The sequence below is a fragment of the Triticum aestivum genome, chromosome 4B (genome assembly GCF_018294505.1).
Source record: "Triticum aestivum cultivar Chinese Spring chromosome 4B, IWGSC CS RefSeq v2.1, whole genome shotgun sequence".
Taxonomy (NCBI): Eukaryota; Viridiplantae; Streptophyta; class Magnoliopsida; order Poales; family Poaceae; genus Triticum; species Triticum aestivum.
Window position 1 is genome coordinate 452,937,611 of NC_057804.1, and position 12,982 is coordinate 452,950,592.

The 12,982-nt window shown below is 46.3% G+C and overlaps 1 protein-coding gene across 2 annotated transcripts; it reads left to right on the top strand.

Moving 5' to 3' along the window:
* On the top strand, nucleotides 1-5,359 carry LOC123092668 (uncharacterized). Of its 2 annotated transcripts, none has more exons than XM_044514485.1 (2): nucleotides 1-1,432; nucleotides 1,619-3,472. In XM_044514485.1, exon 2 carries the CDS (start codon nucleotides 1,637-1,639, stop codon nucleotides 2,951-2,953), a length of 1,317 nt encoding a protein of 438 aa, XP_044370420.1. In that variant the 5' UTR covers nucleotides 1-1,432; nucleotides 1,619-1,636; the 3' UTR covers nucleotides 2,954-3,472. The 2 variants fall into 2 exon arrangements, with proteins under 2 accessions (XP_044370420.1, XP_044370421.1); XM_044514486.1 differs by having other exon boundaries at nucleotides 957-1,432; nucleotides 1,619-5,359.
* Nucleotides 5,360-12,982: the final 7,623 nt, after the last annotated feature.

The following is a 12,982-nucleotide window of genomic DNA, read 5'->3' on the forward strand; positions in this document are numbered from 1 at the left end:
CCTGTTGAGTGTACTTAATTCCGTCATGTACTTTGATCTTTATCATCTTGGTGGATGCTAGCTTGGAGCTGGATTTGAACAATTGTTCATTTAGTAAGTTCCTGTGAAGTGTAAGATGATAAACAAGATTCTTGGATTCTTTGGTTTGCCTGCTAACTTTTGTGTCGATTCGGTCCTGGAACCACACTCGAGTGGTCTCCTTGGACTGTTGCATGCATGTGCTGAAGTGTTCTTTCCTTTTGTTTAACACAACAAATCCCATTTAGTAGTACCAGGAATACGTTAACGGCACTACGTTACGTAGCCCCACCACCAGGACACCGTGATGGCGCCGAATCTCAAGAGCCCCGGTCTGTCTGACTGACTGTCTGTCTTTGTGCCCAGCATCATTCGTTTCTTGTGTTAGACGCAGGTTTGAGGTGTTCGCGTTGCTTTGCAACGTCTCGGATTCCATTCACTCGAGTGCACTGAACCTGGAAGCAGATGATTATGCAACCCTGGACGTGGCCTCCCATCTGTTTTGGCCGCGTTTGAGGCATCAGGAACACACACATGGAGCCGCCATTATGCCACGAGGAGCGTGGTGACTGGCAGTAACGCCCATCTTATCTCCCCGGCCTAAAATCCAGCTCGTTGTGTCGTTCGTGCAGAGCTTCGTTCGGCGATGAAGGGGACATGGAGCCGCGGCGGAGCAGAGGGATCTGCACCGCACCGCACCGCACGGCCGGGCTCTGGCGCTGCACGTTTTGCCGTTTGTTCCGGAGCGAGGCAGGAGGAACAGGGCGTATCTTGTCCCGTCCTCTGTACCCTGTCTCTGTACCGTCCGTTGCCCCGTATGCTTTCTTTGGGGTTTAGCTGCAGCACGGCAGTCGGCAGGTGCAGGACCGCCGCGCTCGTTGCTGACGACGAGCCGTTGGGTATTATTTTTCTAACCTCAGCTACTGTAGACGAGCAATAATACTAACAGTGGAGCGAGACGGGACGAGAGGAGACGCGATCATGCATAATGGAGATGGAGAGAGAGGAGGAGACACCGGGACAGGCGCCCAGATCAGGCCGATGATCAATGATGGGAGAAGTCTGTTTTAAACCTTGTCTTCGTTCGACCCGGCGAATTCAAACCCCGACCTTAAAATCCCTGAAATCCACACCCCCAACTCTCTAATCCCAGTTCTCTGCGCCCTTAAACCCGTTCCCAAACAGGGACTCGCTGATGTGTGACCAGGATTGCTGATTGGGCTCTGGTCGTGGGTCCAACTAGTTCAGGCACGGGGATAACTGGCTGAGCCGGACCAGGTCGCCTCTCAGCTGCTCTGTTCGCCCGCTCATCTCCCTTCTCCCCTGACGCATCAACTTCTCCTTGGCGGCGGCGATGACGAACGGCGGATGATCGCAGCGACCTCCGACTAGCACTGCTGCAGAAAAAGAGCAGGTACACGGTGTTCATCCCAGTTGTTGGTTCGCTGCTTTTTTGGGGGAAATTTTAGCCTCTTGCGGTTGCTAGGTTTAGGGTTCTACAATTCAAGCTGGGGGTTTTAGGGGGAAATTTTTGCCATGGTCTGATGGTTCTACTTGTAGCCTGAAGTTCAAGTATGCTTATGTATTTGTCGTAATGTAGGATTTCGTCATTGAAAACATGGATCCAGCAGAAGTTTTGAATGTCAGATTCCACTTTGGGGGCGAGTTCATACGGATTGGTCCATCGCTTGATTATGTGGGTGGAGAGACTAGAATGTCGGAGATTGAGCGGGACAAGCTCTCGTTGCCGGAGCTGAAAGGCTTTTTAGGAGATCATATGATAGTGAAGGAGAGCATGAAGTTCCATTTTTTGTTGCCTGGCAGAGAGTTGATAAATGGATTGCTTTTCTTATTTGATGATGCTGGTTGCATGAAGATGTCTGACTGCATTACAGATGGAGGGGTTGCTGAAGTATATGTGGAGTATAATGGTGAGGAGGATGAACCAGAGGAAGCAGATAGTGGCTCTGATTTTGAAGGAGATGAGCTTGAGGACCTAATGTGCATTGGCAGTGAAGAAGAGCCTGATTTAGTTATCACTGCAGGAGATGAGCATGACAATGGAAATGAACAGAGTGGTGGTGCAAGAGGAGAGATACTTGAACATATAGTTGTTCCTAACAAAGATGGTGTGATCACACAAGTGATAAGCAGTCCTTTGAAGAAAAATGTGAGAAGTGGTTGTGCCAGTCAGTGTTCTCAAGTTGTTAATCCAACTCAAGCCTATGAAACAGCAAATGATCTGTCCCAAGTTTCTGAAGTTGCACAAAATGCTGCAGTAGTTGCACGGCATGCTGCTGTAGTTCCACAAAATGCTACTACAGTTTCTGAAAATGCTGCAGTAGTTTCTGAAAATACTGCAGAAGTTGGACAAGATGTTGCAGATTCATCTGACTCAGAGGACATTGAGTATGTGCCACATACAGATGACAGTGGGGAAGAATCAGAGGTAATTGAGCTGAGAAAGCATGCAAGAAAATTTAGGAAAAAGATGAGAGATTCCAAGAGGTGGGCTGATACAGATTCAACTGGGGCAGTGCCTATTGAGCTGGTCGCAAATGTGGAGGAGACTGTACATGATATGGAATTTGAATCATCTGATGAGGACTACTCATATGATGAAGATGAAGATGGGAACATGGTCAGGAGGAAGAGCAAGTATATTAGGTTTAACCCAGAATCTGACATTCCACACTTTAGTCTAGGAATGGTTTTTAGAAGTAAGAAGCAATTAACCAAAGCTATAAAGAGGTATGGACTTGCTACCAAAAGGAGCATTTCTTTCTTAAAATCTGAGGAGCATAGAGTTAGAGCAAAGTGTGATTGGCCTGGGTGTCCATGGTTGTTGTATGCAGCAAAAACAAGTAGGTGTCATGCGCGTCGCCGTTCAACCTACACTACACAGAAGTCCAGTGTACCGACGACCCCGATCTGATCTGATCTGATCTGATCGGACTCGAGCTGATCTTCGATCGGTAGCACGTCCGCTTCGGCCATCCTTGTCCCTGCGATTCCTGCGTCCCTATCTCCCATCTCTCCGCTGTAACGACGCATGGCCCTGGCTGCTATGCTGGGAAGAGTACAGCGGGCAAGCACCATCACTAGTACCAGCTCAGTGCAACACTGTACCGCTTTGCGTGATGCATAATTGCGCAGCTTAGCTTAGCTGCGGTGCATCTGCATCCTAGGTACTACTCCAGTAATCAACCGATTCGTGCGTACCCGCCCGGACACCCTGTTGCTGTCCCCGGATCGATCGCCTTTCTCCTTCCTCCCATCCTTTGCCAACACAGCCACACACACACATGCACAGAGCTCACGTTCCCTTCTCCTCTTTTAAGCACCCGCACTTTTCCCTCCCCTTTCCACCCCCGTCCTCACCTTCCTGCCCTCCATCCTCGAGCCCGAGCCTTCTCGTTGCGTTGCGTGATCATGATCTGATCGGAGCCTTAGCTGCCGGCGATCGGAAATGGCGGGCGGTGCTAGGTGCAGAGCCCTGCTGCGCGGCTTCCTGTCGCTTTTCTTTGTCATGTTCCTCCACATTGGCCACGCCGGCTGCTGCTTCTCGCCGGGCTCTGCCTCGCAGCAGCACGAGGAAGACGACGCCGGCGCTGCCAGCAGCAGCAGCAGCAGCAAGAGGAGGAAGATATCGCCGCTCGCCTTCTCCCCGGCAGTGTCGTCCTCTACTGGTGTTGAAGAGAGGGCCGGCGCCAGGCGCAGGGCCAGGCACGTCTCGTCTCTCGCCACCAGTCTCCGGTGCTACATACACCGCATCTTCTCCTCCGCCGGGCGTAAGAATTCTGTTCCAGGCGGAGAGGAGCAGGATGAGGCCGTCACGACCACCTTGTCGTCGCCGCTTGCTCAGTCCGTGACGCAGCGTCAGGCGTCCGTGGTGCTCTCCACGCCGTCCTCGCCGTGCGCGTCGCCGTTCCTGTCCCCGATGTCGCCGCAGTCCCTCAGCGTCACTCCGCTCGTGCCGTGCTCGCCGCTGGCGACCAGGCAGCTGTCCAGGTCGTTCGCCGCCCGCGGGGACCTGTTCCCTTGCAAGGTGTGCGGTGAGGTGCTGAGCAAGCCGCAGCAGCTGGAGCTCCACCAGGCGATGAAGCACTCCCTCTCGGAGCTCACCCACCTCGACTCCAGCATGAACATCATCCGCATGATCTTCCTCGCCGGGTGGGGGCTGTCCCCGCCAGGTGCCGGCGATCCCCCGGCTGTCAGTCGCATCCTCAGGATCCACCACAACCCGCGCGCGCTCTCCCGCTTCGAGGAGTACCGGGACCTCGTCCGCTCCCGCGCCGCCCGCCGCTGCGCGGGCGCCAGCGGCGCGGTGGTGGAGGAGCGGTGCATCGCGGACGGCAACGAGCGGCTGCGGTTCCACTGCGCCACCATGCTCTGCTCCCTGGGCGCCGGCGTGTGCGGGAGCCCCTACTGCTGCACCTGCACCATCCTCCGCCACGGGTTTGCGGGGAAGCAGGCGGACGTGGACGGCATCGCCACCTACTCCTGCGGGTGGGCCGCGCACGCGTCGCTGCCCGACGAGGTGGAGCGCGAGTTCGCGTTCCTGCAGGTGCGCCGCGCCATGCTGGTATGCCGCGTCGTGGCGGGACGCGTCGTTCGCGGCGGCGACGGCGACGGCGACAAGGTGGCCTACGACTCCATGGTGCCCGTGCCGCCGGGCGGCGGCGGACGAGGGGGAGAGGACGACGCCGAGCTGCTGGTGTTCAACCCCCGGGCCGTGCTCCCGTGCTTCGTCATCATGTACGGCAGCTAGCCGTGCGTGGCATGTGCATGGAGCACTAGTGTGTATAGCCGTTTCCCGCTTTTGCTTGTCCCGTCAACTTCTTCGTTAGGTAGGTGGGTGTGTGCCAGTTAGTCGGTCACTCGATCACCGCCGGCGATCGTGAACAGGGGGCCGACCTCAGGTTTTGGCTGCATGGCATGGCATGGCAGTGGCACTGCACATTGGCTGCCCCCCGCTCTGTCGCTGGATCCGATCGACCACGTGGTACACCATGATGTCGCGTCGAGTCTGCCATTCGCCCCGCCATATACTCATACGCGATAAGTTATGTAGTGTGTGTGGTTGGCATGCTTTTGTTGCTCTTACTGTTGTCCTCGGTCATGCGTCAAGTGTCAACTGAACTACTAGTGGTAGTACTTCCTTCGTTTTTATTGAGTTCGCATATTAGCTTTGGTCAAAGTCAAACTTTATAAACTTTTATCAAGTTTATAAACAAAAATATTATGATATACAATAACAAATCAACAACATTAGATTTATTATTGGATGTACTTTCACCTCGAATAGATTTATTATGATAAATGTCTATATTGTTTTCTATAGACTTGGTCAAACTTTACGAAGTTTGACTTCAGTCAACTCTAATATGCGGAGTAAATAAAAACGGAGGGAGTACATGTTTTTTCCTTTGTCATCTCTTCTCGTTCTTGTTTTTCTTTTCGAGAGTACGCCAAAAGCGTATCGTATTTTTATAGAAGAGAGAAATGTTAATTACAAGAGACCGTGCAAGACGACGAGGCGTCAAGACGGGACCTCCGACTCCACACAAAAGGAAAAAGCCCACTCTCTCACAAATCTAGCTAAACCCTCAACACCTACTCCCGCCGACTTCCAAAGTTTAATCTCTTCGAGAATTAGATGCACTAAGCTTGTGTCTGACCTGAGTTGGTCGTACCTACTAAACACTCTTGCGTTTCTTTGCTTCCATAGGTGCCACACGGTAGCAATGACGAAAGAGTAGAAACAACTTTTGACCTTTCCTCGAAAGGATGCACGTGTCCTCTCCCACCATGCCATGAAAGTGTCGTCGTGGTTTGGGATTTGTATGTTGGCTTGTAGGAACTCGAAGCATCCATTCCAGACTTGTCTCATATCTCCTAGCGATCGATTGATGTGCTGTGGATAATTTGGGTTAGTGAATTCCTTCAGTCACGAAAGCAAAGCTGCGATGTTGCTCGCCAAGGCATGTAAGTAGTAATGTTGTTGGTTAATAACTAACAAAGTTGCCCCCAGGCCGTCCTAGGTGTGGCGGTTCCGTGATTGGCGGTGAGGCAATTTGTAGGACGATCTCGAGGGCGACTCCCTCTATGGTTTTCTCCTTCCTCCGTGATTGTTCTCACCTCGACTCGGGCCCCTATCCATGCCTCTCTCGCTCGCTGCTGACAGCGCCCTCCATCGTGGAGCTGCTCTGCTAGGTTGACGGTCACCATTTTCCCTGGAATCCCAACCACCATAAGCCTCTTGCGTGTGGCTAGGGCACACAACCATAAATCACAAATCCTAGTTCCTTTTGCTTGATTGGTTATTGACGGGGCCCTGTATCGGGGGTGGCTCGTGTAAGGGAGTCCGGCCTCAGTATCTACAAGGGGCCTGCTTGGCCCAGAACAAGGAAGAAGCCCTAGGAGGCGCTGGTGACCTTCGTGCCCGCCTAGAGGGCGGCGGCGTCCTAGATCGCATTCACCGTGTAAACCCTGGACATCTACTGCCTATATAAAGAGAGGTCTGGGAACCTCATTCCCATCAATCATCAGATAGGCAAACTCTCGGTAGCAATCTCATACACCATTGTAAGCCCTCACACGAGGTATCCGTCCATCATGAATAACAAAAACCAGCAGGACGTAGGGTATTACTCTCCGGAGGCCCAAACCTGGATAAACCCCTTGTGCGATCTTCGATCCAGGACTTCCAGCTGCGTTCGGACCCCTACCGAGGGATCTAACGGCATTGTGCACCGGCAGTTGGCATGCCAGGCACGGGCGGCGCCGGCTAGAGACTGATCTTGGATCAGATCTTTTCTGCTTCCGGCGGCCTTCCACCGGGGGAGAGCTGATATGCCTCCGTCATATCTATAATTTTTTATTGTTTCATACCAATATTCTACAACTTTCATATACTTTTGGAAACATTTTATATTATTTTTTAGGACTAACATATTGATCCAGTGCCCAGTGCCAGTTCCTGTTTGTTGCATATTTTTTGTTTCGCAGAATATCCATAGCAAACGAAGTCCAAACGCATAAAAATTTACGGAGGTTTATTTTGGAATATTTGTGATTTTTGGGAAAAAGAATCAACACGAGGCAATGCCTGAGGGGCCACAAACTTGAGGGGCGCGCCCCCTACCCTGGGCGCGCCTAGAGGGCTTGTGGGTCCCCTTTAAGGCATTTGGTGCCCTTATTTCGCCGCAAGAAAGATAATATCCGGATAAAAATCGTGTTAAAATTTCAGCCAATCAAAGTTACGGATCTTCGGGAATTTAAGAAATGGTGAAAGGCCAGAAAACAGGAACACGGAAAAGAGAGAGAGATCCAATCTAGGAGGCGCTCCCACCCCTCCGCTGCCATGGAGGCCATGGAACAGAGGGGAAACCCTCCTCCCATATACGGGGGGGGGGGGGTGTCAAGGAAGAAGAAGGAGGGGTTCTCTCCCCCCTCTCTCTCGGTGGCGTCGGAACACCGCCGGGGCCATCATCGTGACGACTATCTACACCAACAACCTTGCCGCCGTCATCACCAACTCTCCCCCTCTACGCAGCGGTGTAACACCTCTTCTCCCCGCTGTAATCTCTATTTAAACATGGTGCTCAATGCTATATATTATTTCCCAATGATGTATGGCTATCCTATGATGTTTGAGTAGATCTGTTTTGTCCTATGAGTTGATTGATGCTCGTGATTGGTTTGAGTTGTATGTTTATTATTGGTGCTGTCCTATGGTGCTCTTTGTGTCATGCAAGCATGAGGGATCCCCGCTGTAGGGTGTTGCAATATGTTCATGATTCGGTTATAGTGGGTTGCTAGAGTGACAGAAGTTTAAACCCGAGTAAGGGGGTTGTTGCGTATGGGAGTAAAGAGGACTGAATACCTTATAATGCTATGGTTGGGTTTTACCTTAATGATCTTTAGTACTTGTCGATGCTTGCTAGAGTTCCAATCATAAGTGCATATGAGCCAAGTAGAGAAAGTATGTTAGCTTATGCCTCTTCCTCATATAAAATTGCAATAATGATTACCGATCTAGCTATCGATTTCCTACGGACAAATAACTTTCTTGTGACAAAAAGCTCTCTACTAAAACTAACTTAATTGTTCTTTATCTAAACAACCCCTACCTTTTATTTACGTGTTCTTTATTATCTTGCAAACCTATCTCTTTACTCCTACAAAGTACTTCTAGTTTCATACTTGTTCTAGGTAAAGCGAACGCTTAAGCGCGCGTAGAGTTGTATCGGTGGTAGATAGAACTTGACCGTATATTTGTTCTACCTTTAGCTCCTTGTTGGGTTCAACACTCTTACTTATCGAAAAAGGATACAATTGATCCCCTATACTTGTGCGTTATCAAGACCTTTTTCTGGCGCCGTTGCCGAGGAGCAATAGCGTGGGGTGAATATTCTCATGTGTGCTTGTTTGCTTTATCACTAAGTAGATTTTTTTTCTATTCTAAGTTGTTTTATATCTTTAGTTATGGATATGGAACACGAAATACCAAAAACAATCAGGTGTACTTGCTACTCATGGAGATGGGGAACCTCCTAAAACCATTGATGCTCGCTGTGTGAAAAATATTAAACACTACTTTGATAATCCCGAGAAAACCCATTCAACTTGATAATGGGAGACACGTTGGATCAATGTGAATACTTTAGGGATTATCGCTTGACTCAAAAAGCAAAACTGTTATGGGATCAAATTGAAATCTTGCATTGGTATGCTTGGAATTTATGCTTGAGATGTGATTATAATTGTTGCTCTAGGATGACGGCTCCACACCTTCCCTTTTCATGTAAATTTAATGATAATGAAACCTTGGCTTCTTATGCTAATGGTATATATGATTACTATGATGTGGAACGAATAGAAGAATTCGTTTCTTTTAAGGGTGCTTATGAAATTGAATCTTTGTTTGAAAAGTGTGAAAATTATGATGATGATGTTTACAAACCTGAATTTTTTTTCTATACTTAAATATTGCTATGAGAATTATGAATATAATGCTGATATTAATGAGTTTATTAAGAAAGTCTTCGCTGTCTAAGAAGAGATCAATATTTTGCAGGAATCTATGGAAGAAGAAATTGATGACACTGTGAGCTCATTAGATGAAAAAGATGACGAGGAGAGCGAAGAACAAAAGGAGGAACAACGGATTAGCTACCCATGCCCACCTTCTAATGAGAGTAACTCTTCAACTCATAATTTCTTAATCTCCCTTCATGCTTATCGAAGGATGAATGCTATGATGATTGCTATGATCCCTTGGATTCATTTGAAATGCCCCTTTTTGCTGAAATTGATGCTTTCTATGCTAGTGGCCATGATGCCAATATGAATGGTGCTTATGGAGATGAACTTGCTATAGTTCTGCTTCATGGATGATTTCATACCCAGATTCTGTAGCTCTTCCACTTGCAAGACCTATTTCTGACCATCTGCCATGTTTGATTAAAGTGGGAACCTCTATTCCAAAAGCAAAAGTGTTTATATTTTAGAATTTCTGGTTGAAGCACAACCCTTTTAAGGATATAGTCAAAGCAGCTTGGGACATTCCTGTGGGTTACACAAATCCTGCCAAGATGACCAATGCTAAGTTTAAGAACCTAAGGAGGGCTTTAAAATTATGGTCAAAGAGTTTGACATGCCTTAAGAAACATATTGCAGACATTAATGAGTGTATTTTCCTCTTGGACTTCTTTGAGGAATTTAGAAGATTGCACACCATAGAGTGGAATTGTAGAGCTTTGCTCAAAGAACACTTGCCGACTATTTTGAAGAACCAGAAGATATACTGGAAACAGAGAGGAAAAGTTAAAGAAGTAAAATTTGGAGATGAAAACACAAAGTTTTTCCACACAAGAGCATCCATTAATTACAGGCATAATAAAATTGCTATGCTCCTTAATGAGGATCAAATTGAAATAACTAATCATGATGGCAAGGCTGGCTTACTTTGGGAATCTTTTAAACAGAGATTAGGAAAATCTAAGGGACATACTATGCATTTGATTTGCAAAACCTTCTTGCCAATCAGATCAACCCAGATATCTTCAAGGACATTGAGCAACCATTTTCAGATGAGGAAATAAATAATGTGGTTAAGGACTTGCCTACTGACAAATCCCTTGGGCCAGATGGCTTCAACAATGAGTTTTTAAAAGCATGTTGGGACATTATTGGAGATGATGTAAGAAACTTGGTGCATGCCTTCCATGAAGGTAATATTTCTCTTGAGAGCATCAATACCTCATATATCACACTCATCCCCAAGAAAACTGCTCCTCTCACCCCTAGTGATTTTAGACCAATTTCTTTGCTTAATGGGGTGCTCAAGATCATCACTAAACTATTGGCAAATAGATTGCAAAAGGTTATTTTGCAAATGATTCATGTTAACCAATATGGATTTCTTAAAGACAGGGTTATTCAAGATTGTTTGGGGTGGTCTTATGAATACATTCACCAATGTTTGAAATCTAGAGAAGAATTGCTTGTGCTCAAATTAGACTTTGAAAAAGCATTTGATACCATTGAACATCAAGCAATTATAGACATTCTCAGAGCTAAAGGTTTTGGCAATAAGTGGATCTCATGGATAGAAATGATCTTTAACTCTGCCTCAACTGCTGTAATGCTGAATGGAGTACCTGGTAAAAAGATTTACTGTAGAAGGGGAGTACCACAAGGAGATCCTCTATCACCTCTGTTGTTTGTCATAGCTACTGACCTTCTCCAATCAGTAATCAATAAAGCAATGGGAATAGGCCTCCTTCATGCACCTCCGCAAATTAATTCTTGCACTGTGATAGAGGCGAGGGTGTCCCGATCTTTCAATGAGATGATAACTATCGATTTGGTGAAGACGACTTTGACGATCCGACTACAAACGTGCACGACGTTGCGCCTTAGCAATCGCTAAACCAACTCCGAGAGGTTATTGACCACGCTGGGGCACGATCAACCTGACCACGAAGGTCTATTCCTGCAAGCAATCGAAGAACAAGCAAGAATATGATTAAGCAATCTGAATATTGCGAGTATGGATGAAGTATTGATAAAAGTGGGGATCCGAAAGCGGTCTTGGTCTGGTCGTTGGACACAAACGAAGTACACGAAGTTGCAATGGCTAACTTTTAACTAAACAAATCCCAAGGGAAAAGCTACTAGATGGATCTACTTATATAGGAGCAAGGGGTGGCGGCCTAGGAGGTGGGAGGACATCCCAAGGCAACCTAAAACTAACCCTAGGTCGTACAAGGCCAATGGGCCCAAGTGGAGGTGATGCAACACCTTTGGACTTGTTGTTTGACTCGGATTCTGCTACAGCGTCTGATTGTTTCGTCGATAACTCAATGCTCCGGACGAATTTGAAGGTGAATCCAGTTGTGCTCGAAAGAGTACAAAATCTAGAATCCAACAAAAAAAGAATCACCCAATTCGGAGTCCGTATGAAAAAGTTGTTGGCATTTTGAGTCAGGTATGTCTGTGCAGTCCGAATCTGAATCCAGAACGTGAAAGACTTGGACTCTATCTTCTCTTGGCCCAAAAGTGACGTGAGAGAACTTTTTGAACAACACTTAAACATATCTTTCTCCCTTATCTTTATATGTGAATTGTACAAATATCCCATACACCTGCAATTAGACAAAACACAAAAATGTGTGAAGTATTTTTGTTCTGGATAACATAAATATATTATTGAATAGTTTGCACTAGAAATCACCTGACAAATATGCATGTATGCAATATTTTTGGTCGTATCTAAGGTAGTCATGTCCTCATCATCCTCTCCTTTTTGAAAACAAAGCCGTCCTCGGCGTTGCTTAATCTGAAATGTGGCTAACAAAAGAGACAAGGTATACATGTTGTATATGTATATGTCATCCATTTTTACTTCCCTTGATTTTTGCACATATGACACATGTATACATGAGTAACTTTCATAGATCATAAAATATAAAGCTAAAATATTATCATAAGTAGAAGGCATGAAAATATTGCAACTCAGTTTGCACATATAAGTGAAGCTCTTATTCCTATCAAAAGATTGACAATATTCATCATTAAACCATCCCAACATTGGTGAATAAACCTTACTTGCATCAAATTTACATGCTACAACATGCTTAAATAAGCAAACATGCAGTAAGTCATTGGACACAGAATCATCACCAAGATTAGAGGTCATATCAAAATGATTAAACATTGGTTCTTTTGCATCAATAGTTAATTCAATGGGTGCACTCAAAATTGTTGGTATTTCAGTTGTTTGATCACATGATGCATTCATGATAGTAACATGATTCTCTAAAATAGGTGGCGTGCTCAAATCAACAGGTAACTCAACACATGATGTATTTAAGTTAATTAGGGATGCATCATTCTCATGTGAAGTTATATCATCAATACCTTTACTGTTACCTTGTCGCAAAGACGTAGCTGATGTCGGTATGGACAATGACAATGTACCATACACTTGAGATGATGTCGCACTCACAATCTGAGGTGTGGCTGCTCTAGTAGGTGCAACAGTGGAGGAATCAACCGATGGTAGTGAGCATGAATTGGAATAGTAGTTGTTGTAGTCACCCAATGCATCCTCCTGTAACTGTCTCTCAAAGGTACAAGCACGAACATACATACCAGTAATGCAACGAGGAATATACCTAAATCTTGCCTGAATATCATGGTTCAAACCACCAAAAAATCTATTCATTGTATCATCCTCAGATTCTTCTATGTCACAATGATGCATATAAGATTTGAACTCTTGGTAGTAAGCATGAACAGTGTTATTGCCTTGTTTAAATTGTTCAAATTTGTGAAGCAATTCACGACGATAGTAAGGAGGGAAAAATTGTTGTCTCATTACATGTTTCAAATCTTTCCAAGTTGTGGGTTGGTTATCAATGTTTTTCTTACAATGCACACTCCACCAAACAGA

Coding starts and splice junctions, on each gene's coding strand:
- LOC123092668 (XM_044514485.1), top strand. CDS start 1,637: ATGGATCCAGCAGAAGTTTTGAATGTCAGATTCCACTTTGGGGGCGAG.